The sequence below is a fragment of the Carassius gibelio genome, chromosome A3 (genome assembly GCF_023724105.1).
Source record: "Carassius gibelio isolate Cgi1373 ecotype wild population from Czech Republic chromosome A3, carGib1.2-hapl.c, whole genome shotgun sequence".
In the NCBI taxonomy this organism is placed as follows: domain Eukaryota; kingdom Metazoa; phylum Chordata; class Actinopteri; order Cypriniformes; family Cyprinidae; genus Carassius; species Carassius gibelio.
In genome coordinates, this window is record NC_068373.1 from 12,820,854 (window position 1) to 12,847,070 (window position 26,217).

The following is a 26,217-nucleotide window of genomic DNA, read 5'->3' on the forward strand; positions in this document are numbered from 1 at the left end:
TATTGCTGTTTTTATCAGCAAGTAATGTAATGCTCAATTTGTCCAAATCTGTTCTGATGAAGAAACAAACTCATCTATATCTTGGATGGTAAATCTTCACCAAATGTATATTTTTGGTTGAACTACTCCTTTAATAAATGAAAAACATTTATCAAAAAGGAGTTAAAAGAATAGTTATTATTATTAAAGGGATACCCCACCCCAAAATGAACCCCCCAGCTCTTCTGTGTCAGCCGCTACACGGATGCGCTGTTTTCGTTCAAATCAAAGCGTAAATACACGTAGAAAATGTATCCTTTTATCGTGGCTGACACCGAATAGTTTACATAGTTTCATGCTAACCTAACAGAGGCATGGGAAACCAAATCTCCTGAAGCCTTCAGCGTATGTCACAGCTGAGAACCATGATTTGCATTTGCTTTTCAGAGGCAGGTGGGCTTCAGATCTGACAGACACACACAAAAAACCTTATTAATAACATTACGTCTGAAGCAAATTTGATGTGCAACCACAGCAGGGTCTTACACAAGTGTATCTCCTGTGAGTCACTTACAGGTGTGTTTGTTTGTGAATGTGGATGAAACTGTGTTTATTACCTCCTGAAAGATCCAGGCACAGATGGATCGACAATCTCTACAGTCACTCAGTCACATGGGATGTGTTAGACAGATAAACAAACTGGAGGTAGAATCTGCTGCTGTTTCTACACAGAGAAGTGAAATCTTATGTATGCAATCCAGAATTTCACATACCCGTTTCATCAGGACTCAAGGAAATGGATTTATAAATTGTCACTGGGAAAGACATTATCTGCTTTGCAGGGATAGAGTCAGTGGTACGTCCCTCTATTTGTTCTTTTCACATTGTACAGGAAGTAGCAAAACGATTCCCATTATCTAAAATATTGTTGCAGACGAGTTTATTTTTCCACACTCCTTATGATCATTATGAGCCACAGTGAGGGACATGATATTTTTGTCTCTATATATTAATGAGGGGATACAAGAAAGTATTTCTTGAACACTGGAAAAAGTTATATACATCCCTTAAAAAAATTAAATGATAACATGAGAATCCAAGTTTAAAAGACACTTTAATACACAACAAATGAATACCAGCAGTGCTACTCAAAGTGATTAGTGCAGAAATGCACAGTAAGAATGGAAAAGTCACACCAACCTCAAAACAGCATTACATCATTGTCAAGATTCATAATGAATAAAATAAAACAGCAACTGTTTATGTAACACATATAACCCTAAAACCGTATTCTGGACAAATGTGGGCAAAATAATTTTGATTTATTAAAAAAAAATACTTCCCCTGATCTGAGCGGTACAAGACTTGGTTACTTTTCCTAAGTTTGCCTCCTGAACACACACACATTTTTTTGATTCAATTCTACAATGTTAAGTGGGTGAAAAAAAAAAACTCCTTAATCTTGTATTTGGGTCAAAAATGGGCACCCATAGAAATGAATGGGAAAAACTGTAATTTAGAGCATTCTTCTTGATTTTTTGGTAAAAATAAATTAATAGATCCATTACAATGCATATTTAACATACACTCAAATGAAGGGCTGATCCTGTACAACATTCTCATCATGGCAAAAACTCACACTCATACACACACACACACACAAACAATGCATTCAATGAGCCTGTGACAGAGCTGGGCTAATGTCTGACCATGTTTTTTGGTATGATCCAATCATCCACCTGGCTCATCACCCTCTCTCTCTCTCTCACACACACTCACACACACACACTCATACACACTCACACAGACACAGACACAGACACACACACACACAATGCATTCAATGAGCCTGTGACAGAGCTGGGCTAATGTATGACCATGTTTTTTGGTATGATCCAATCATCCACCTGGCTCATCACCCTCTCTCTCTCACACACACACACTCACACACACACACTCATACACACTCACACAGACACAGACACACACACACAATGCATTCAATGAGCCTATGACAGAGCTGGGCTATTTTTATTTATTTTTTTCAAATAAAAACTGAATTGAATGAGCCAATGTCTGACCATGTTTTTTGGTATGATCCAATCAACCACCTGGCACCTCACACCTTCAGAGTCAGATCAAACTGCTACTGCAAGGTTTGCTGTTACTTCCAAACAAAACGTTTATGTAGCATATGCTACCTAAACCTGCAGTGGCAGTTATTTTCTCAGTTCACTGCAAGCAGCACAATGAGAAGGTTTAGTGCAGCAGAAACCCTGGATATTCTCCTGGAATCCAGTGGGGAAGAAGGAGACCAGGCAAACTGTGGTTTGGAGTCAGCAGAGGATCAAGGATCTGAACAGTGATACAGTGGTTCATAGAGTTCAGCCTATATATGCAGCCATTAAGTACTATAGCCATCTAGTGGCTATTGATATTATTGTTTTTTGTTAATTTAATACCAAAATGAGACACCAGGTGACAGCAAAGTCACTTCATCTTTAGGTTGTAGCTCTAAGAACTTATTGAAATGATATTTTAATGTAGTTAAAAAATTTAAAAACATAAAAATAAGCATAATTTACATAGAAAATATGGTACTTTTTGAGGTAAATAAATTCAAAAATAAATGGATAGACAAAACTTTAGGCTATAGAAGACAGTGATATAACATTTATAATAAATAAAAAAATAGGATCACACCTGAGTCCTCTGTGCCCACATTTGTCCACAATTACAGGATTAAGGGCTATAAAGTAAATACGGTTTGAGGGATAAAAGAACATTTGTTGTTTTTATTATTAAATAATTCTATCATCAGGAAAATGTAGAAAAATAACTGTGCTATAAAGAGGGGAAAAAAGACTTCTGTTATTAATTAAAAATTGTAACTGAGGTCTCACTGAACATGTTCACACTCTATAATTGCCAATCCTATTAATATATAATTGCCAATCCTATTAATCCTGTTCGGGATTTATCATCTTATAAAATGAAAGAATATTCTTATTACAATATTTACACTACAGCAATGGAGAAATAACAGGTAAAATAGGTTTCAAATGGCCAAAATACACATTGCCATTCAAAAGTTTGGGGTCAGAGAGGGTTGTTTTTATGTAAGTCTCATATGCTTTCCAAGATTTGTTCCATTTGTTCAATCCAAGAAAAAAAGTAAATGTTTTGTAATTTAATAATAAAATAAAAAATCAGCAGCCATAACTCTAGTCTTCAGTGTCACATGATCCTTCAGAAATCATTCTTATAGGCTGATTTGATGCTCAATAATCATTTCTTATTACTCTGATGTTGAAATGTTTCTGGTGCTTAATGTTTTTGTGGAAACCATGATCGCTTTTTTACATTTTCTATGATTAATAGAAATGTTAAAAGAACAGCATACACTTGAATTGTAAAAATGTTATTTCTTTACCATTATAACAATTTTTAACACATCATTGCTGTATAGTACTCATGTCTTTAAAAAAAAAAAATCATACTGACCCCAAACTTTTGAACAGTAGTGTGTTCAAATTATCTAATGATATTTCTAAAAACATTGTGGTACATTCTGCATTAGTCGCCACAGTTCTAGTCCCATGGCTGTGTGAACCCAGCTGTGATTGGCTGAGATGATCAGTGGCTGTGCTTGACAGAGGAAAAGTGGCGTCTTTCTTACCTGCCACGATATGCTACATTTGGGAAGGTGCTGGCGGGTCCTTCGTAGAGTGGATTATTATCCTAAAAGATGAAAGAGATTTTTATTGATAACCAGGGAAGCAAATATATATACACATGTAAATAATAATGAGATCACCAGCACATCTGTAATTCCCACTTTGACCACTTGGTGTCGAGATTGCGTTCTATCCAGAATGTTGATCATAATCTTTTCACATATCTGTGATTCTGAGTTATTTTGCCTGAGATAAAAATGTGTTGACTTTGCATGTTAAACAGTTTGAGAGGAAGTAAGACTAACCTACAGAAAATGCTGATAAAACTCGACAGGATGTGGTTGGTTTAGCACCTTCCAAATACAGCCTTACCGCTTCCCATCTAGCTCTGGCTTTCTCCTCCTCAAATTTGGCAAATTCATGACGGTCGTGAATAGTGATCAGAAGCTTCCAGACCAGGAGCGCAGCCAGTCCCAACAGCAGGATCGCACCAGCAACCGAAAGAGTGACCACCAAGACATCAGGACCCCTAGGACACTCTGAACATAAATCAGCCATGATCAAAGATTCATTCTTATAGAAAAGATCATATTATATGTTTAGTTTCTATTTCAATTGATCTTTTTAGTATCTATTATTCCGTCCAGTAATTCTAAAAGAATTAGAGACAAAGAGAGTTTATCAGCATGAGTGAAATTTGACAACTACGTGTCACATGTTGTCTCTCTCTGCCCTGTCTTTCCTCTCACCCGGTTCTTTTACAAGATAGAGGAAGGATTTTCCACTGGCATCTTCATAATACTGGAAGTTCTGAATGCAGTCATCCTCATCCTTGTAGCTGCAGTTCTTTTTATGAAAGACTGGAGAGAACCGATGATAATTAAATGAACAAAATATACTGCATGAAGAACTATAGTCACATGCAAATAATAAAACCTATGGTAAATAATGGATAGACTGCAATTATAGAGACATAAAGAGATGTATCTATGTATTATGGATTGGTTGGAGGAAGAGATTACCCAGCTTGTCCACCAGCTCAATCTCATCTCTGCAGACGTGATTGCAGTTCTTCTCATACAGATCCCCTCTCTTATAATGTTTACACTCCACACACTCCCTGCAGAAACACACAGCTCTTAAACATACTTACTGGCTATATATTATATATATATATATATATATATATATATAAATATATAAATATAAATATATATAAATTATGTTGAAAACACCATTTTTGCATATCATTGTAAATGACTAAAAGTGAATCATGGCATTATTTCATTTGTTTTTCCGGTTCTGCAATTATTTTAATATCAGAACTTTCATTCTCACCAATACAGAAAAACATGCCAGCACACACTCACTTTTTGATGGAGCAGGCATCTGGGCAGGTGGGACACTTCTCACAGGTTGGTCCATAGGCTCCTGGTTGTGTGCACTCACAGACGCCACACAGACAGTGGCCACGATCACTACACAGCATTCCTCCACTTCCCATGCAGGCGTCTGTGTGGGTCGAACAGTCACAGCTCTCGCCGGACCACCCGGAGCTACAGTGACAGATCCCACAGATGCACTCGCCATTGCCTAACAGACACAACAAACTGGCTGTTAATGACCTATGGGAAAATAAGGTGATCATGGGGTTCAGTCAAAATGAACATTTGAAAAATTTATGTATGCTGTACATTTTTCAATGGAACACAGAAGTAGAATTGTTGAAGAAGCATCACACAGCTCTTGCAATTAAACAGCCATTTATATCGACTATGGATACAAAAATAAAAAATAAATCAAATTCTATATCCCACAACTTCTCAATTCATAAAATAGCTTTGCATGACCAAAATGTATTTTCACTGTTAACGTTTAGATATGCATCAGAGAACATTTAATTTGAGAGCTGGCAGCCAGAGGAGGGAAAGTTTTGGCACAAAATGAGGCTAAGTAAACATTCACTGCCATTCAACAGTTTGGTGGTGGTTAAGATCATTTAATGTTTTTAAAAGAAGTCTCTTATGAATACACCTAAGCTGCATTTATTTAGTCAATACGGGAAAACAGTAATATTGTGAAATAATATTACAATTTATAATAACTTTTCTATTTTCATATACTGTTAAATTCTATTGTAATATATGTAAAATCTATAAATAAAGCCGAATGTTTAGCAGACATTAATATCACATGATCCTTCAGAAATAAATCAAGAATGATTTCTTATTTTAATAAAGTTTGAAAACAGTTATGCCACTTAATATTTTAGAAGGAAATGTGACAGTTTGTTTTAGGATTCTCTGGTGAATATAATACTAAAAAAACAGAATTTATTTGAATTGTAAAATCATCGATGTTTTTACTGTCACTTGTGGTCAATTTAATGCATCAAAAGTAATTAAACAAATCAGTTTCTTTAAAAAAAAAAGAGAACAAAATCTTATACTGACACCAAATTTTTCAGCTGTATTGTATGAAAATATTTACTCCACAATTCGTTCCCCAATAAGTGTGTCATTTCTGATGAATTATGAAACATGGTGTCACGTAATGCTCACGTAATGTTTGTTACTGAAGCAACATCAATTTCCCCAGCCAACACATTCATTTCAACACAGAGCATACATAAAACCAGAAGCTTTTTTTTATCTATTACATGCCTGTTTGTGTGTTTTACTGTGTGTATTTTTTAAGTTATTTATACCCAGGGGCTTTACTTGCTGACTCTGATTCTTCATGTAGCTTAAACACCCACCTATAAACTCAAAGATAATAAGCTATTGTGTGAGAAAACAATTGTTCACAAGGCAGTTAAACAGCAAAACCTATCCTGCATACTACTGAAATCTCACTTTTCAAATGAACATATCATTTTATGCATTCAACTTGTTGTTTAACTGAACAGAAAATAAGACGCAAACAATCTGAATCATGAAACAGGCTTGAGGGCCAGGCTAAGCAGGTAATGCACACAGACATGCAAAACTGAAGATCATTCATCTATCAGATCCAGCACATCTGAGTCAGACGGAGTAAGTTTGGCTCTAAATGTGGACTGAATTGCCTAATAAGGTGAAACACTGTCTCTGTGATGAGCCAAGAACAAAAAGCAGTGTGTAATTCTCACAAACACACAATGTTACATCTACTGTAACACCTGTTTTTCTTTTTCTTCAAGGCCAAGTCATGTCTAAACTCACCTGAACACATTTGTTCTTTGGAATGGAGGCAGCTGAAGTCATCACATTCACAGTACGGCCCCCAAACCTTCCCAAAATCAGTCGAGCGACAGACACACTGGCCGCACACACAGTCTCCGCGCCCACTACACACCAGCGCAGCTGTGTCGGGACTACAGCTGTCTTGTTGGGTGGGTTTATATTCATCCTCAGAGCACTCGCATCGAGCCCCCAGTCGGCCAGGATTGCACAGGCACATGCCACACTCCAGGGTACCATTGCCGTGGTGACAGGAGGGGCTGGCGGGTATGGAAGACTGCTGACAGTCACATCCACAAGCAAAGTCCACAGTCACCTGAAGGATGTCTTTAAAGCCTATTGGCTTCACCTTGAAGGTCCGGCTCTTCTCTTTGGGGCAGCTGTGAAGTTTTGCCTCGATGCTAAATGAAACCTATGGAAGAGTAATACAATGGAAAGATAAAAAGAAAAAGGTCATGGTTTCAATTCCCAGAGAATGCATGAACTTATAAAATTTATAGCTGGAACGCTATAAATGCAAATAAATTCCTTTTTTAACAAAATAAACAGTATTTAGACATAACATTTAATCTCATAGGAGCATTATTTACCAATAGGTACACAAAATATTTAGTAGAAAACTTTCTACACTATAAATAAATAAAAACAAGTTTATTGTAGTATGTTTTACCAAAACAAAAACAAAAATAACTTTTCAGTCGCTTTCCTTTAAAATGTCATGTTTAATTCAATGTGTTATTTGTCATTCCTTACTTAAATATTTTTTTTTATTCATTGAGTTACCTTTTCATTTGATGAGACTGACAAGATCTGCTCTTAAGCACAATGTTAATCACAAAAATCTTTAATAACAAATTATTTATATTAAACCTTTAAATATATAAGTGGACTGAACCCAATACAATTTTGATAAAATGCTTAGCAATTGTGTTGCTTTAGCTTATTTTAATTAAGTTAACTGAACAACAAGCAAAAACAATTTTTCCAGTGTATGAATCAGATGCTGACCATATCTCCGATTTTGAGTCCAGCACATGACCGGACCCCTGCAATTTCCTTTCCATCCAGGCATGTTGCATTGATAAACAGAGATAACTCATCCGGCACACCCAGCAGCTCCAGCTCAACCTTAGACCTGATCTTCTACAAAGACAAATCATGCAGAGATCAAAGGTCAACCTGTCTGAATTTTCTCTTTATTTCATTTTAACCCCTACTGGCTTGAAATGGTCAAAGATATCAAAAAAAATATTCAAACGCAAACCAACAAATTCTCACAACTCAGAGGGCCCTATTTTAACGATCTAAACGCAAAGTGTAAAGCGCACGACGCAGGTGCAACTCAGGGCGTGTCCAAATCCACTTTTACTATTTTAACGTTCAATACACCAATCAGAGTGTCATCTCCCATTCCCTTTAAGAGCGAGATGCCCTCGCGCCATGGCAGATCGCTATTTAAATGGCGGAGTTTTTAAGCGGAAAAGCTGAACGCTTCTCAAGCGAAGGAACCGATCTGCTCGTGCGCAAAGTTAAAGCGCCCTAGCAGATCAAGCAGAAATCCACCAAAGCTTCCCGAGGTGAAAAAGGCGTGGAATGATGCGTTGGATGCAGGCTTTCAAATAGCTCCACGCGATGAGTCAGTTAATATACACTCACCTAAAGGATTATTAGGAACACCATACTAACACTGTGTTTGACCCCCTTTCACCTTCAGAACTGCCTTAATTCTACGTGGCATTGATTCAACAAGGTGCTGAAAGCATTCTTTAGAAATGTTGGCTCATATTGATAGGATAGCATCTTGCAGTTGATGGAGATTTGTGGGATGCACATCCAGGGTATGAAGCTCCCATTCCACCACATCCCAAAGATGCTCTAATGGGTTGAGATCTGGTGACTGTGGAGGCCATTTTAGTACAGTGAACTCATTGTCATGTTCAAGAAACCAATTTGAAATGATTCGAGCTTTGTGACATGGTGCATTATCCTGCTGGAAGTAGCCATCAGAGGATGGGTACATGGTGGTCATAAAGAGATGTACATGGTCAGAAACAATGCTCAGGTAGGCCGTGGAAATTAAACGATGCCCAAATAGCACAAAAGGGCCTAAAGTGTGCCAAGAAAACATCCCCCACACCATTACACCTCCACCAGCCTGCACAGTGGTAACACTGTAGAGTTCAGGAGATTGTCTTGACCAGGACCACACCCCTAAATGCATTGGAGCAACTGCCATATGATTGGTTGATTAGATAATTGCATTAATGAGAAATTGAACAAGCATTCCTAATAATCCTTTTGGTGAGTGTATATGTGTGCGTATTGGCACGACTGTTCAATTAATTAGTAAATTAATTCATCATTATAAGTAGTAATAGGCTGAACTGCAAATAGGTAGCCTAATTCTAATACACGCAATGAGTATCCATCATTAAATTTTTATATTTATGTAGCCTACACAATAATATTCTTTTACACTTTAATCCTTTTGTTTTTAATATTTGGCCTGTTTGTGTGTTGCGCATCCCTGTGTGAAATACGCAAAGTCAACGCACACTGTGGACCCGCCCAGAGGCGCATTTTCTACTAGCACGCTCTTTAAATAACAAAAATATATAGAACTTTAAACCAGGTTTGAGTTGGTCTATAGTGCAGTCTATTTTCAGCTCCTTAAAATAGCAATGCGCCAGGACTGCCCCTGAACACACCTCTTTTTTTAGACCAGCACAAATGGGCGCACAAATGGGCGCAAATGCATTTGCTAATTAAATGACGTGGCACTCGCCCACATCACTATGATGTCAGCCAATCAAGTATCATGGTGTAAAAACACCCTGATCTGGTAACTACCATTACTTTCCTGCAGAGACCTATACTTGGGACTGAAACTAGCAAACACACATGTGCTGCGCCTTGCATTGTATTGTGCCGGGTGTATGATAGGGCCCAGAAGTTGTATGAAATCCTGGCAAAGTGAGCTACCGCATATGCATCCAGGATGAGATGCACAACATTTCCAGAGTCTCTGGAGAGCGTTCCGACTGCAGAGCCAGGAATCAGCTCGCTGTAGTTCTGTGAGGATAGAGGAAACATGATAACATCCCATAAACATGTAGAAATGTGTGCATGAAAGACACAGAGACATATTGTTCATATGTGTTTGACAAAAATATAGAAACTCACACTATATAACGGTATCATATACTTGGCTACAGCAAAGATGAGGTTGATGTCATTCTCAGATAATTTGTCCGTGATCATACCAAGTGAAGGATAGTCCTACAAAAAAACACAAAAAAATCAACGTTTTGTCAATTAGCCAACTCTCTCTATCTCTCTCTCTCTCTCTCTCTCTCTCATTTGTTATTTTACTAGAATGCTCATCAAGGCTGCATTCATGAGATATTTGCCCAGTAAATGTTTGGCTGACCAGTATAGTGGACTTGTCATATTCATTGTTGTTGTTGATGTGGCACTCTCCATCATGGGGCTGGACGATTCCAGCCAGCCTGGCATCCAAAGCTAAATGACTTTTGCCATCACTTGTGAAGATCAGCAAATGAGATGCATCAGGCCTCCATCCAATTTTGTCCTGGGAAAAAAGAGAAAGGAGGTCATTCACAAATGTATAAAGAACCAACACAGAAGGCTCTCCGGAAGGGTTCTCTCAGGAATATCCTAGGGTTAATTAAAAATTGAATTAAAAAAGAGACTTTGGGACTATTAACAGAACTTTGTATTTTGTGTCACCTTGCATACAACTGCTTGCATGATAGCATCAAATCCACCCTCAGGGTCATCTCTGTTTCTGGACACTTTCTGTTTCTTCACTTCCTCCGTGAACCGCTCTACCTGCTCCGTCAGAGACAGAACATTACGGTAGCCGAATTGTGGTGGGCAGGATTCAGGAGACCTACACCAGTCCGAACACAGCAGGGAGACAGGAATCACTAAACTTACTCACTCTGTCTGTCAGGTGCTTTTCTATTGTGAAATGAAGGTGAGCTTACTTATAACAAGGATTCTGGATGGCTTTTTCAGGGTAAGTGTACATGTAAGGTGCGAGCGGTTTGTCTACAAAAGCTCCAAATCCCATGCGCAGATTACTGGTGACGACCCGTAAAGCACTGACCAGATCTTTGCCCAGTGTTTGAAGCTTATGCAGGTCGTCCCTCATGGTATTGGTCATGTCCATCAGGTAGTACAGGTCCACTGGGTAATCAGCCGTTTGCTTCACAGTGACAGTGAATTTCTTTGAATCGTCTTAAAGAGAAATGGGACAGAGGAAAAGGTTAAAAGGTTTTTATAGGATTTCAGTTTGAAGACAACATCATTCTCTTACATATTTTAGCAGAAATGAACATAAATGTTTTTAATAACAGGACCTGTTTGGGATCAGAGAGGCCCCCATGCCCATTTACTAACTCAAGAAACACTTACTGATTTCACCTCATGACTTCTCCTACTTGTATGATTTCATAAACAGTTCATAGACGGATCTTGAAATTTAAAACCAGTCATAACATGCTGTAAAAAATACTCTGATGATAGATTTGTTTATGAAATCATACAAGTAGGAAAAGTTCAAATTTAAAAAGCTAATAATGATAATAATAATAATAAAAGGAATTATTTTTTTTACTATTAAAATACATTTTTATAAGTTAGTATGCGAATGTGGCGTATTCCTCTTCTTGTTCTTCTTCTTCCTATCAAAAAAACATTTATGCATGTTTTTTAAAAAAAATGTAATTATTATTTTATTTTATTATTAGTTATTAAACATGATCATATGGAACCTGAATTCAAGAACATATAACATTTATTTGGACATGAATAATGTCTAATTGTTTAGAAAAAGAAAGAAAAAGAAAAAAAAAGAAATGTATTCAAAACTATGCAATGAGAAACATGTAATTGGATTGCACTGGGAAATATGACTTCATATATTCAGGAGGTATGTATCTGTTATGAACATATATCATGTTTTGTTGTAACAGCATACCTGGCCTGAGGGTCAGGTGGATTTTTTGTGGTTGGATCTGAGTGATTTCATCTGAACCCCCTGCCCTGTCACTCAGGGGTACGTTCTCCAGTATCCTCATGCTGCTAACTGGAAACTCAATAAACTTCACGCCACAACCAGACTGAAGGAGACCGTCTCGGGGACCACAACGGAACAAACTCGAGCCTCCCTTTCCAAAGACCTGACAGATCCACATACATATATTGAAAACAATCAGAGGGAAGCATTTCCAGCAGCCTTCTGAGTGTCTGTGCAGGACTGTTCATTCTAATGTGGAGGGAATGTAGTCTCTTACCTCCTGAGAGCACCAGGCACAGCTCGGATGTATCGACAAACATTCTCTGCAGGTTCTCACTCCTCTGGAAGTGCAAATGTTTGAGCCTAGAAACAAGACCATCATTCATTTTAAGTGGCTTCTTTCTGTTTAGAAATCTCTTAAAGGTCACATATTTACAGATTCTTGACTGTGTTGAAACAAGCGAAACAATAATCAAATGCAAGAAAAAAATAATCACAGCAGCAGCAGCACACACATTCTCTTATTTTTGACTCATTAACTAAAGAGACAATAACAAAAAAGCAAACTTACAGGCAGCTATGGAAATTAGAAGTAAAATTGGCATCCAAACTTCCAACAAATTTAGTCTCATTTTAATAGATCCAAACTATTGAAGGCCTCCAGCTGTAGTAGCTCTGTTTCCCCTCTGATGTACCACCTGGGAGTTTAAAACATATATGAACACATGACCTAATGTGTTTTTTAACATTTATCACACGCAATCTGTTTCATCAAGACGCAAGGAAATGTGTAACCACAGGCAAGTTAATACTCAACAAATAAACATGGAATGACAGCTTGGAGGCTCTACATTTTACGTGCACATACAGATAAAGGTGCAGGATGGAATTCAATGAGTTCTTTTAGATTAAGTCACTGCTTTACATAGAATCATCAAAACAAATCATTCGTTTTGATGAAAGAATCAAATGTATTCTATTTGTTTGTTTTAATGATTCATCCATTTATTATGTATTAAAGATGAACCAACGGTTTGGTACCATCTAGTGGTCATATTCATGTTGCAGAAAAGCGTTCCAAACATTCACCTCCACTACAGCAAACTTCTGCATTTCTCTCCTGCATCAGGTGAAAATGTTACTCGTAGATTTGACTGAAAATCACATCCTTACATGATTATAGCTCAAAACTTGTCAGGTAAAGCAGTAAATAAAAGCATTTAAAAAGTATAGGGTCATGTATAATGAAATATGTAGAAGGGTAAAACAGTAAAAACAGAATAATAATTTGGCTGTATACTGTTTAAAAATTAATTCACAGTGAAAAAAACTAATTCATACTTGAAAAAAAAGTATAGATATATTATTATTATTAATTATACATATTCTTTTTGGAGTATTTGATTTTTGCATTGTGAGTTATATATAAGATAGACAGATGTTTTTAATTGTGCATTAATTCATGTGTGCATGTTCCTGAATTTTTTATTTGGCAAATTATTTTATATAACCATCCAGCGCTGACACTGCTAAGCTGATTCACTGCTTGCACAATTTAATATTTTATGAAACAGGTTTGCTCTGTGAATCTCGTTATTTTCCTCTCTGTCTTTACATCCCTCTACTTATCACCATTTTTAAAGTCCATTAAAAGAAGTGGAAATGGAGGAAAGGATAAGAGGGCAGTAAAAATCATATCTCAGCGCAGAGCAGGAGACAGAAGTCTGTGACAGTGCTCAGATCTCCTCTACAGAAGTATAATGCCATACGCCTTCCTCGCACTTCTCCCTTCCTGTTTTCTTTCCTTCACCTTTGCTGGTTTAACATTTGTTGATATTGCTTTATGTTTATGATGTATAATGTTGTTTATTACTCATTCTGTGGCCCTCATGATACTTATGCTGGTGTGTATGTTACGCCATATGAATCTTAGAATAATTCAGACTGCTCTTTAAAATGCAAATGTTTCAAATGATCACTATACTAAAATGTTGTTATATTTACTTAGTGGCTTACATCTCTTACATCTCTTGTGAAAGGAACATTAAGTCTGGCTTAGATGGTGAGATGCTTTTGCATGCAGCATAATTATTATTATTTTAAATCAGTTATGATCAAAGAATATTTTTTCTCATTTTTCTCATCAAAGCCGAGTGAATAAGCCTTGCTATTTGCTTTAGAGAGTTAAAAGGAAAAATTAGGCAACATAATTATTGCTTTTGACTCTGTCTAAACACAGCCCTTCTGTGAACATTTCAAAGTTGCGTCATACTCCACAACTCGCTCAAGTGAAGGTCTTTTTTTAATATAATGCATAAAATACCTACATTTTGCCTGCACCTCAGGAAAATAGACTATCATTTTGTATAATGCTAAAAAAAAATCATTTATTTTCTCTGACTTCTAAAATGTAAACTGTTTTTTCATGTTTCATGTTTACTTTCATGCTATTCTTTTCTAAAATCACAGTTTTCTTAATGTCAATGTGTTCAATTCATAAATAAAAAATTAAAAGAAAAAAAAGGATTCCCACAAATAAAATGCATCACTGAATGACAAAAACTTATTAAAGAAGATGAATGAAGCAAATAAGCAAGATATGCATTTAACCATGCTTTCGTATGCAACCTTCTTAAGGATTTTATTATATATATATATATATATATATATATATATATATATATATATATATATATATATATATATATATATATATATATATTAAATATAAAAAATGTACTACCTTAATCTTTTTGTATTCTATCCATTTGTTTTTCATTTATTATACAATTATGAAAAGTACACTAGCTTGATCTATTCTTTTTTCTATTTTATCGGTTTTCTTATTATTTATTATATTATTTTTATTTTAAAGCCCTTGCTACGTTTAAGCTAACTGAGACTTGTTATAACACTTATATCACACTTGTATCACTGTTCTTTTGTTATATTTGATTGCTTCTATTGTCCTCATTTGTAAGTAGCTTCGGATAAAAGTGTCTGCTGAATGACTGAATGTAAATATAAAGAAATACAATTAATTGTTTTAAACAGCTTTATTCAATTCAGCATGCTGCACAACTTCAAGTTTGCAAGTCAATAAAGTTCATAAAATACTCCATGCAGCATTGATATCTTTACCTAGAAAGTGACACCTCACACACCGAGCACGCGCATGCGATCGGGGAAGTGCAAGTGCGCCACCAAATGAGCATCTCCCCCCTCACGTGCTCTCGGCCACAAGTTAAAACTGAAGAAAAATATACGATTACATCTTCAAAATCAAAACAATTCAAGCTGCAATTCAAGGTGCAAAAGTCACCGTTCACAAAGCAACATGCTTTTGAAAGTGATTGTCTAGCTACAAACCAGGACGGTGGGATTGGGGAAGTCTGAATATTTCCAGTAATGGCTTAAACCCCTCACCACCAAAAGTGAGTCAAATATAAGATTGTTAGAGTTTTAGTAAATTAACTTTTTTAATGCAATCATATAGGTTTCAATAGGGTTTTCAGTAATAATAAAAGTTACACCGTTGGTAATGTGCTATATTCCGCTCACCAAATGAAGTCACCAAGACAACATGTCTCTTATGTGCTTTCCATTACGACTAATTTTGTGCGGGTCCTTCGGACGTTTATTACTTGTTAAAAGTATTTTAGATAACCAACTTTTAGAATTGTTGCACCAAAGTAGGCTACAATTTGCGTTTCGCAAGAACAACCCCCTCGATCCCGGCCTATAATTTGCTAACTAGGTATAACAAACAAAATACAATAAATATGCCTACATAATTAGATTTTTTTTTTCCTGAGGTAAAAACGTGTAAACACTTAAAATCACAAGCAAAATTACCTCAAATACAAAAAGCTACGTTAACATTGATAATACATTCTTATTTCGTAAACGTGCAGCCATATGTCATCTTTGCTTCAGTTCATCCACCTCGCCTTTTCTATTCCAGAACGCAAAGGGAGTGAAAATGTAAGTTGCATATCTTCGGATCCCAGTCTGAGGACAGCCGGGTGTCACGCGCCCCTGCAGCCCGGTTACAGGTGACACCCGTGACTAACTCAGTCCGATCATCACCGCCTCCACGTCTCTGGATGGTCTCCGGTCCTTGACCAGGAAGTTGATCATACTTTCGGACTTGATCATGAGGTTGCAACCGAGAAAGAAGATCCCGAACATCACCGTGAGGGAAAGAACGCACAGCACCGCGATCTGCACCACGCGCGTAACGAACAGCTTGCGTTCCTCCTGAGCGAGAACTAAAGACCCGCCGCCGTCGTTTGCGGTTACCTCGCTCCCGTTCCCCGTGCAGCAATCAACTAGTGTCCCCGCGAGCTCTTGACTGCGGTTGAGCAGAGCGCTGTGCGTAAACACCGTGTGGTTAAAAAACGTTCCGTTCATCCTGAGCGGAGACGCAGAAAACTGAAGCTGAAGACAATCGTGTCTTATGGCATCAGTTCACTTTCTGCAGCTGCCTGTTGAATCGAGTAAGTTTCATGAGGAGAAAAAGTGATAAAAGTATCTCCTAAAATCAGTTGAAGGTTCATACCATTAAACTACATGCAAACTGGACAAAACGGTGCTTGATTCTCTCACAACTAGCAGTCAATAAGATGTCTTAACGAACATGATGAGCGCTCAAGGCACTTCTAAAGCAAATGCTACTGAGCCGAGACCTGCGCGCAGGTTTGGTGCGCGCTTGTGTTCCATGTGGAGGAGGGGGGCTCGGGAGAGTGAGCGCGCGCCATCAGCCTGGATGTCGCCACGGAGACCGTTCTCTGGCAGCAGAGCTCGAGAGGGTTTTCTAATCAATGGGATTTGATCCAGTGGTCAAAAATTTAAACCCAAATCACCAGAAGCCTACGCCTTGAGCTGGACGCAACTCTGATTTTTAAAGTAAAGCACTTTTGGAAGAGATTCCAAACTAATTTAGACCTTGTCAGACCCAGCGTTTATTTCCAAAGGACCTCTTGTAGCGTTTCTGAAGTGAAGCAAAAAACATTTATTTTTATTTTATTATTATTATTATATTTTTTTTTTGTGAATATCGTATTCTTAACATACATCCTGCTATACATGCTTTTATGGCTCATATAGCATAAGTTTATCATACTCCAAAAGGATTTAAAAAAAAAAAACTTATTCAGAGGCCAAAACTAATCAAACTTATGCACTCTGGTGCTGATATTTATTTATAGCAGACTACTTACATAAAATGCATAATAATATAATTTGTCACTGTATCTCCCAATAATATGTCCTAAGATGATATTTAAATGCTTAGTTTTATGAATAAAACTCTGTAGTTTTTATTGTGGAGGTAATGCAATACAAGACAATGCAGATTGAGAGATTTTGATTCAGATTTAAAAAATCTGTAAAAATTTCACAACAAAAAACGTGTGTACCACGACAAGGCCTTTTATTTGTTAAAGGGGTCCATATGATGCTTTAAAGCTTATTATTTTGTGTATTTGGTGTAATAGAATATGTTGACATGCTTTAATGTTTAAAAAACACAATATTTTTTAAATACTGTAAATAATTTTTAGGTCCTCTATGCCCCGCCTCTCTCAAACACAAATTTTCTACAAAGTCCCTCCTTCCGACAAGCGCAGTCTGCTCTGATTGGCCAGCTGACCCAGTGCATTGTGATTGGCCGAACACCGCAGCTCGTATGCTTCAACACTAACCTCAGTTACTGAAACAACACCTTCTTTCCTTGCGTGAACATTTGGCGACATTACACAAATATTTCCACATAGTGACGTAAACATGTGGGGGCGTGTTTAACCGAGGTGTTTCAGAGGGCGTGGCGGAGTCTTAACTTTGATAAAGAATATCTCTTTAGTTTGAGACTTTAGTCTCTGCAACTTTACAGATCTTCTTTATGCACCTTTGTTTGATCATGATTCATGTCTGTCGTGCTTTAAAGCCATTTTAGTTTAAATTTCTGCTATAGGGTTTTCTGAGCAAACACATCCAAAGCACTGCAAACTGGTAGATGTGGTACACCGTTGTCCCTGTAAAAACACAATGGCGGCACCTAGGTGGAAATGTGCATATTAAGGGGTGGTGGTATTATTATAAGATCCCTTTGCCACGTTGTCAAAATCTGACTCGCTCGTTTTTCAAAAGCTTAGGTTAACCTTTTTCACATATCCTGGGTTGGTTGATGCACCAGGGACCCATTTACTGCACTTAAACAAGAAAAAAAGGTCAGATTTTCATGATATGTATCCTTTAAAGTGTAAAAACTCAATCAGACAACATAAAGCATGTAGGAGATTGCATACAACAGGATTTTGATCATGTTGATCATTAAGATGCCTTAGAAATTCATGTAATAAATGTGATACAGTAGCCTTTATAGGGTTAAAGTACTCCAAAATAATACTAACAGTTGTAAAACAAAAGTGCAAACAATAGCAACGGGTCTTACTGTTGAGTTCAATTTTTTACACAGGACATATACACTTTAAAATGGTGTTCATTGTGATAGATGGTGGGTTTTAATTTATGTAAAAGAGGTACAAAAAAAATTAATTTTCATATAACATCTAGCTATATTAACTGCTTTAATCAAATAAAAATATAATGTAATATTGCAGAATATATTTACTTAATATTTATGTAACCTTATGCCATCAAAAGCTATGTTCAGGTTCAAATCAAGCTATTTGTCAGTTTTGCAGCGTACATCTTAAAGGGATAATTCACCCAAACCTAAATTATTTACTCTCCCTCTTGTCCTTCAAAATATTGTACTTCTTTTTTTTTCTTTTTTTCAAAACAAAAAGATTATGTTTTGAATAATGCTGTAGTATTCCCATGGATATAAGTGAGGTCCACAACATTGGACAACACTGATTTTGTTTTGTACAGACAAGCAATTTTCTTCAATGAATATAATTTATGGTTGCATATAGAGGAGAAATAAAGCACGGTAGGATAGATTGTAAAAAAAAAAATCTATTTTTATATACGGCCAGCTTGAACATAATTAGGGTCTGAGCAGATAAAGTTGACATCTGGTTTCGCAAGAGATAAGGCCAGTGCCAAATATCACAAAAATTATTAAACAAACATTGATTTAGACAGAGTACAGTATTGTCCATTTAAACAGTGACAATAATTAGAAAAAGTGAGGACAGCGCATGAGATGTGAGTTGAGAGCGTGCGAGCGGCTGGCAAATGTCACAGTGACAGAGAAAACCGTGGGAGAGAAGAGACGGGGATGAATTAAGAAACAAAAGAAAGTGTCGATAAAACCAGAGTAAACTTTTCTGCGAAAGTCGAGCTGTTCTGTGCACACTATTGATTCTTCACTTTCTTTACCAAAAAGGGAGAAAAAAGCCTCTTTTAGTTAATTGAGGCACTGAAATATAATAGCAGGATTATAGTATTATTTTACTTTCAAGCAAATATCTGCTTTCTACCTGTCAGGAAGCCTGCCTGAAAAAAAATATGATTTGCTGTTTAAACAAAAGTGTTTAATTTGTACAAATGTCACTTACAGACAGACCTTAATCCCCAAATCATTCAGCTTTATGATGTGGTCAAATTAGATTATTGTTTAGAATGCAATTAGCCCAGCTGTTGCTATAAATAAGACGGCAGTCCCACGTTTTGTGCTTTTCATCATTTATTGCATGGATTAACATGAGAAAAGCTAAAGAGCGTAAATCTACTTGCTGCTTATATCCCACACAGTTTCACTGGACTTCACACATTACAAACCTCCTTTGTGCCTTCTCTTGCATTTCACAACGCACAATTATTCATCATCCTGAGACACGCAGACTAATCTAACATTGCTATTCCTAGGAGTCCAGCGTACGACCAAAATACTTAGATATTGATGGATCTTCACACTCCTTAGCAACAGGCAACCTTCATGCATGGCGACAGATGGTTAGTTATTTTGGCTGGAAAAACAGAAAGAGGAAAGGAATGAGACGCATGGATAGAAGCAGAGATGGCTGCAGGGGGAATGGTCAGAAAAGTGGGGAAATGTTTCCACCTAACTGAGGGGAATTGGCAGCCTAGCAACAAAATTTAAGTTAAGATGTCCCCCAGCAACCTAGCTTCACTCCCTTTTTTCTTTTTTCTACCGCTCACACACTTGCACACAGAAAGAGATGAAGTTCAACATTGCAACCAGACACACAGAACTGCACACACATGACATGCAAACAAATATACACACTGTTTTCTATGCATTCTTTTATCAATTATTGCAGTTGATTCTGAAGAAAACAACGGTTTAATCTTCCTTTGCTACATCGTTACAACTGTTTGTTGTCTGTGGGGGGTTCAAACCTCCTCTCTATCTAAATAGCACTTAGCCAAGATCACCCAGCGAGTGTGTTAGCAGTCTAGTGCTCACTAGAGCACCCAGAGATTAGTTTCTGACTTTATTACAGTTTGTGTGAGAGACTTAACATCGCTGACTTCAATTGTTTATTAAAATTTATAAGAATCATATATTTTCAAAGTTTATTTACATTTTAGCACCATATCAGCATTAATAGCTATAATCATGGCAACATTTTCCCAGAGCTTGTAGTGCAAACACACACAAGCAAGCTTTATAGAATATTTTGTCTCCAATCAGCCCTCTACCTCTACTACACATCTCACACACTCGCTTCATGTGGCGAAAGATCAGTTTCTCCAGCAGAGCTCAATCCAAACACACATTATGTGTGATTAGCCCATGCTGACCCTCGGATCAGGTCTGGAGTTCAGGGGATCTGTCCTAAACACAAAGTGCATGAATTGAAGTGGAGTCACAGGTGAGCAATGGAGATTGCTGAGGAAGTATTGTCAGGAGAACTGAAACGCAAACATCTGTGCGCACACAATGGCACAGATCAAGCATGTGTACTGTGGCGTATCCCTCTACCTCTCTATCTCAAACACAATTCCAGCACACTAGGCAGTAACTAAGCAACAGGCCAGAGATGGGGAAAGAGAGAAAAGAGACACGGAAGGGATGGGGTGGCAGAGTTACTGGGTCCATTGGTCTCTGCGGTTTCTTTAGCATTGATCTAATCAGGACCCATTGGTCTACCTTTTATTTTTTTTCTCCTAACCTCTATCCTTCATAATAGAATTATTGAGATCTCATGATAGGGACTGTTCTGTCTGATAGTCTGCAGGTATGTGTCTCAGCTAGACAAAGATTGAACGATTGCTTTATAATACAGTAGGAGAGACTGCTAGTTGTCACACGTTTTACTCCAGTGAATACTACTGTTCAAAATTTGGGGTCGATAATATTCTTTAATGCTTTGAAAGATGTCTCTTATTATCATAAAGGCTGTTTTTATCAGATCACAAATACTGTAAAAAATGTGTTTATAACATATTTAAAATCGTAGTTTATTCCTGTGATGGCAAAGCTGAATTTTCAGCATCATTACTCCAGTCATTCTAATATGCTGATTTGCTGCCCAAGAAACATTTCTTATTATTAAATGTTAAGAATGTAATATGTAAAATATTATATCTTTTGTAATATTGCAAATATCGTTATTATCACATTGGAACAATTTAATGTATCCTTGCAGAAAAAAAGTCTTAATTTCTTTCGAGCTATTAAATACTGACCCCTAACTTTTCAATAGCGGCACATTTCACTGGCACACATTACATAATCAAGTTGGAAAGGTCACGAGTGGTTAGCTCTTCGTCTGCGTGCTTCAGAAAGGTGTGGTAGGTATCGTACGACATTGCTGTTTTACCTTGTTTTGTAAGGGGCGTTTGACTTTCTTTGCACGTTCGCTTTATAAACACTGGGTCAGTACTTCCGCCTACAACCTCCGCGTGACCTTTTCAACGTGACCAAAACCTGACGACAGAAAGACATGAACAACTTGGATGACATGGTGGTGAGTAAATTATCAGGAAATGTTTAATCTTGAAGTGAACTTATCCTTTAAGGTCTTGGCTACAGAAATCTATTGAACATTTCTACACATATTGCACAGACAAAAAGATACGGTTCTTAAAACACAAAATGAAAAAATAAGTTAATTTATGTAATATAGCCATTTAAAAAAAAAATTATACAGAAACAGAACAGTTCACAAAACAGCAAAATAAAATGTATAAATGTATAATAACATATTTTCTCTTTATTCATAATATTTTGCAGCAATACTGTAAACTGTAATGTAGAAAGAGAGAGGAAAGTCAATCAGAATATCATCATTTATATGATTTGAGAGGATGACTGGTGTTGGCTTTGGTTTCTTGCCCTTTGACTCCATTTAAGATGTATAATTCAGTTTCAAGCACTGAGTCTTTTCTGTTTCTCCAGCATCAAAACATTTGACCAGCAAGTGCCATTTGATTGTAATTCATCACATCAAGCTGTTATTTTCCTGCTAGAACAATTTAATGCAAAAAGAGCTGCAATGTTTTAAAAGTGATCTGAAAGATGCCCATTCTCTTGCTTGGACTGGAAAATTGCTTCCACAGGGTTTTCAAGGTCCTTTGACTGAAAAATCAGTCACAGATTATATAATGTGAATCAAAAGCTCTTCATGCTATTGAACAGTCAAAGACATTAATCATGGTTAACAGGGTACAGAAGAGGGTTGTACTTCTCTAATATGAGTGCTCAAAGAATCAGGATGTGACGAGTGGTGTGGGGCCGAGAGCCGCGGGAAAGGACTGAGGCGTAAATGATAATGAGCGACACCAGCGACAGAAACCAGTCTCGAGTCCCACGGAGGAGCTCCGGAAGGACAAAAGGAGGACTGACGATGGTGCACGATGAGAGCTGGACTTTATGTTATGTGTGGTTTATATTTGTACGTGGCAGTTGTTTGTGAGGGGCTGCTGCGTTACTTTCATTTGGTTGATTATTTTCTAATTAAATGAATGCTCACTAGTTCCTGGCGTCTTCTTCCCTGAACATTTAAACCTGGTTACATAGGACTAATGGGTTCCTTGAATAGACAACTAGTAATCAAAGTGTCAGTGCTTCCAGGATGTGTTGTAAGGGAATTTTAGCCATCCAAAAACATAAAGATCACTTTTAGTCCGTCTAAACCTGAACCACTGAAAACCAGTCACAGGCAGTGTCTCCATCGTTCAAGTACTCTGAATACTCTCTGTCAGGCACAGTAACGTCTCTAAACAGACAATGTAAGACAGTGAGCTTAAAAAAAATCGAACTTACAATGAACTAATTCATAAGGAGTTCCAGTTCCTGGGGGCAATTTAAATTGGTTTTCTCCTTAAAAAACATCCTTAAAGGATTTACAGTAGCTTGCACGATGTTCACATGAGGTAAAATAAAGTCATGGATGAATTCAGTCCTTGTTATTCCTAATAAATCAATTGTGATTGACTGTATGTGCAAAAAACAAACAAACATGTATTTTCATGTTTACATCTTTACAAAGAAGAGAAGAGAACACCGACATCCATGTCAGCCACAGCTGACTGCTTTAACAAGCGTGTGTTCAAGTGAGAAACTGATATTATGATAGTGGATTATGTGTGTGTGTTTTTTATATTTATGCATGCTAAGTGTGTGGGTTGTCTCATTTTTGAAGGCACATGAGTGACATCATGTCTTTTCAAAATAGTAACTGCAAGTGAACTCAGTGTTCTTATACCAACATATAAGCACACACACACACACACACACACACACACACACACACACACATAGTATCATCACCACCTAAAGCCTGCATTGGCAGGCTAGGGTTACCATAGCAACCAAAAGAGATAATGGCCAAATATTTGGGCACATGCTGAAGGGTGTGTGTGCGAGTGTGTGTGTCAGAAAGAGATGTCTGTGTCAAAATGTCACTGACACTAAGTGGATGATGGCTAGTAATACATAAACCTGTTTAGACCTCAGCACTGATCTGAACAGTGAATGAGTGAATAATGGGTTTTCATGGTAATTATTTTATAAATACTGATAAGGAATAGAACGGTGACATCCATATTTTGGCATGAATCTAAAGCTTTATATAGAAATCTGTAAATATAATTTAATGTTGTCACTGACTTGCATTGATCTACCATCATACACAGTCAAACTGACTAGTGTTGAGTTAAACACACACTAATACTAACACCGTGTGATAGTGATTAAAGTTGACATCAGTCTCTAACATGAGATTCTGCTGGGACGCATGATGAAAAGCTTAGGCTTAAAAAATGTAGAAAATTAGAAATGTTGCATTGGAAATTATCATAAATGAGTTAAAGTACTAAATAATATTATTAGTAAAAATTAAATTTGTTTTAAATTAATCACAAAATAGTAAAACTTTTTTTTTTAAAGTGTAAAAAAAAATTTAGTTGACATCATTAAATAGTTGACCCAACTACTTATTTCAAGTAACATGCATTTGCAAAGTTTAGTTGAAATAGGTTCAAATTTAAAATGTCAAGTTAAATGAACAAATTAAAAAAACAGCAAGTTGTATCAACTTAAAAAAAAAAATTGAAACAATTAAACTGCACAAAAAAAATATAATAATAATAATTTACGGTGTGGTTTGTGCTGACCCAAAAGTGTTTTGCATCGTAAGTTAATGGCTGCTGAAAGCATGAAACGGATATCAAACACTCAAACTTTAAACACTTGTAGATCATAATTTTTTAATTTAAATGGTAACAAAGTGTACAGTAGGCTAAATAATGGATCTGGGGATCAAACGATCAAAAAAACATACTCTGTACGGTAACAATTACAGGTTAAAAACTACTGCATTTACTGCTTTAAGTTTTCAAGGCAATTGTGTTTGTGAAAGAGTGAAGACTGTCTCTCTGGAGATATCATAAAAAGGGATAAAGAGCAAGAAAAAGAGGGAGAAAAGACTATGTATCTCATGTATCTAGATTCCTCTTATCACCACCTTTCATTGATTTTTTTTTTTCTCATCCAGAATTTAATAGAAGTGTGAAGACATAAGCAGCTCAAATGGAAACACTGAGCTAAATGTTTAACTTGATATCTCAGAGCCAAATGCACTCATAATAAATGAATCTGTCTTGTTTTTCCTCTCTCTCTTTCTCTCATCTTGTTTCTCAATGCCCCCACAGTGACAGGGCTTTTAAAAATAGCCGCTCTTCCTCCTGATTACGATTACGTCTTGATTAATTACAGTGTTTGAGGTGTTACTGTGGGGAGGGTGTGATTGTTGTGGGAGATGAGCATTGAAATGAGTGAGAGAACAGGAGTGTGGGAGCACACCGAAGGGAATATGCAGCTCTTTATTGAACACTCATGCCTCCAAAAGTTTGCTGCAAAGCACTCACTGATTCAATGACTGGCCCTTGGGTCCAAAAGTTTGACAATCAATCATTCAAAATCAAATTTAATCCTGGAAATAAATAAATAAATATTTTAGGAAAAACATTAAGATGAAAATCATTTTCAGAGTCTGTACCCTTTCTACTTTATTAATCCGATAAATAAATGTGTGCCACTGACAATGTGACTCTCAAGATACTCTTTGGATCCTAAATCATGCTGGCGATCACCAGGTGTACCATAAATCGTGGAGTTCATCCAGTTTGATTGCTGCTGTCATAAAAGCAAAATACATGACAATCAAATACTAAGGCATTCTGTAATTCAAGTTTTTTTTTTTTTATGTTTGTAATGACAAAAATATGAATGGTTAAGTCAAATGGTAGGAAATATTACTTATTTAACAACAAAAATATGAATATGCCTTGTGCCAATAATTAAAATGTAAATGACACTTTGAATCAGCTGGATGACTGACTCTCCTGTATCAGAAATTATTTAGATTTTCAATTAAAGCAAGGGTGTCAAACTCAGCTCCTGGAGGGCCACAGCTTCAACCCTAATTAAATACACCTGATCCAGCTAATCCAGTCCTCCAGGCTTATTTGAAAACCACATGTTATGTGTGGTGCAGCAGGGTTGGAACTGAACCTCCAGGAACTGAGTTTGACACCCCTGTATTAAAGGAATATTTCAACCAAAAAATGAAAATTTCTTGAAAATTTGCTCACCCTTAGGTGACGGTTTGAAGTTTAAATCATCTTGATTAATTTGTTTTGTTGTTGTTGTTGTTGTTTATATATGCAGCTTTTTACTTCACTTCAGTTATTAATTGATGGACTGGGCTGTGTGGGTTACTTGTGAATTACTGTTATGTTCTTATCAGCTGTTTGGAGTCTCATTCTGATGGCACCCATTCACTGCAGAGGATCCATTGTCGAGTAAGTAAGGTATTGTTAAATTTCCCCAAATCTGTTTTGGATGGCCTGA

At 36.8% G+C, this 26,217-nt stretch overlaps 2 protein-coding genes across 2 annotated transcripts; both read right to left on the minus strand.

Annotated features, from left to right (window-relative positions):
- Nucleotides 1-2,714: 2,714 nt before the first annotated feature.
- LOC127947213 (integrin beta-3) lies at nucleotides 2,715-12,729 on the minus strand. The gene is made up of 15 exons (XM_052544193.1): nucleotides 12,493-12,729; nucleotides 12,199-12,284; nucleotides 11,883-12,084; nucleotides 10,888-11,140; nucleotides 10,628-10,790; nucleotides 10,308-10,469; nucleotides 10,061-10,156; nucleotides 9,860-9,949; nucleotides 7,886-8,020; nucleotides 6,860-7,289; nucleotides 5,027-5,249; nucleotides 4,679-4,776; nucleotides 4,406-4,516; nucleotides 4,029-4,195; nucleotides 2,715-3,720 (listed from the first exon to the last, which is right to left on the minus strand). Exons 1-15 carry the CDS (start codon nucleotides 12,551-12,553, stop codon nucleotides 3,655-3,657), a joined length of 2,343 nt encoding a protein of 780 aa, XP_052400153.1. The 5' UTR covers nucleotides 12,554-12,729; the 3' UTR covers nucleotides 2,715-3,654.
- A 3,260-nt stretch (nucleotides 12,730-15,989) lies between these two features.
- Nucleotides 15,990-16,334, minus strand: LOC127957073 (reprimo-like protein). The gene has a single exon (XM_052555437.1). The coding sequence runs from the start codon at nucleotides 16,332-16,334 to the stop codon at nucleotides 15,990-15,992; it is 345 nt and encodes a 114-aa protein (XP_052411397.1).
- Between the last annotated feature and the right edge of the window lie 9,883 nt (nucleotides 16,335-26,217).

Coding starts and splice junctions, on each gene's coding strand:
- LOC127947213 (XM_052544193.1), bottom strand. CDS start 12,553: ATGAGACTAAATTTGTTGGAAGTTTGGATGCCAATTTTACTTCTAATT. Junction 11,141..11,882: donor CCACCTGACCCTCAGGCCAG/GTATGCTGTTAC, acceptor TTTCTCTTTAAG/ACGATTCAAAGAAATTCACT. Junction 5,250..6,859: donor CAAAGAACAAATGTGTTCAG/GTGAGTTTAGAC, acceptor TGTGTCTGTTAG/GCAATGGCGAGTGCATCTGT.
- LOC127957073 (XM_052555437.1), bottom strand. CDS start 16,334: ATGAACGGAACGTTTTTTAACCACACGGTGTTTACGCACAGCGCTCTG.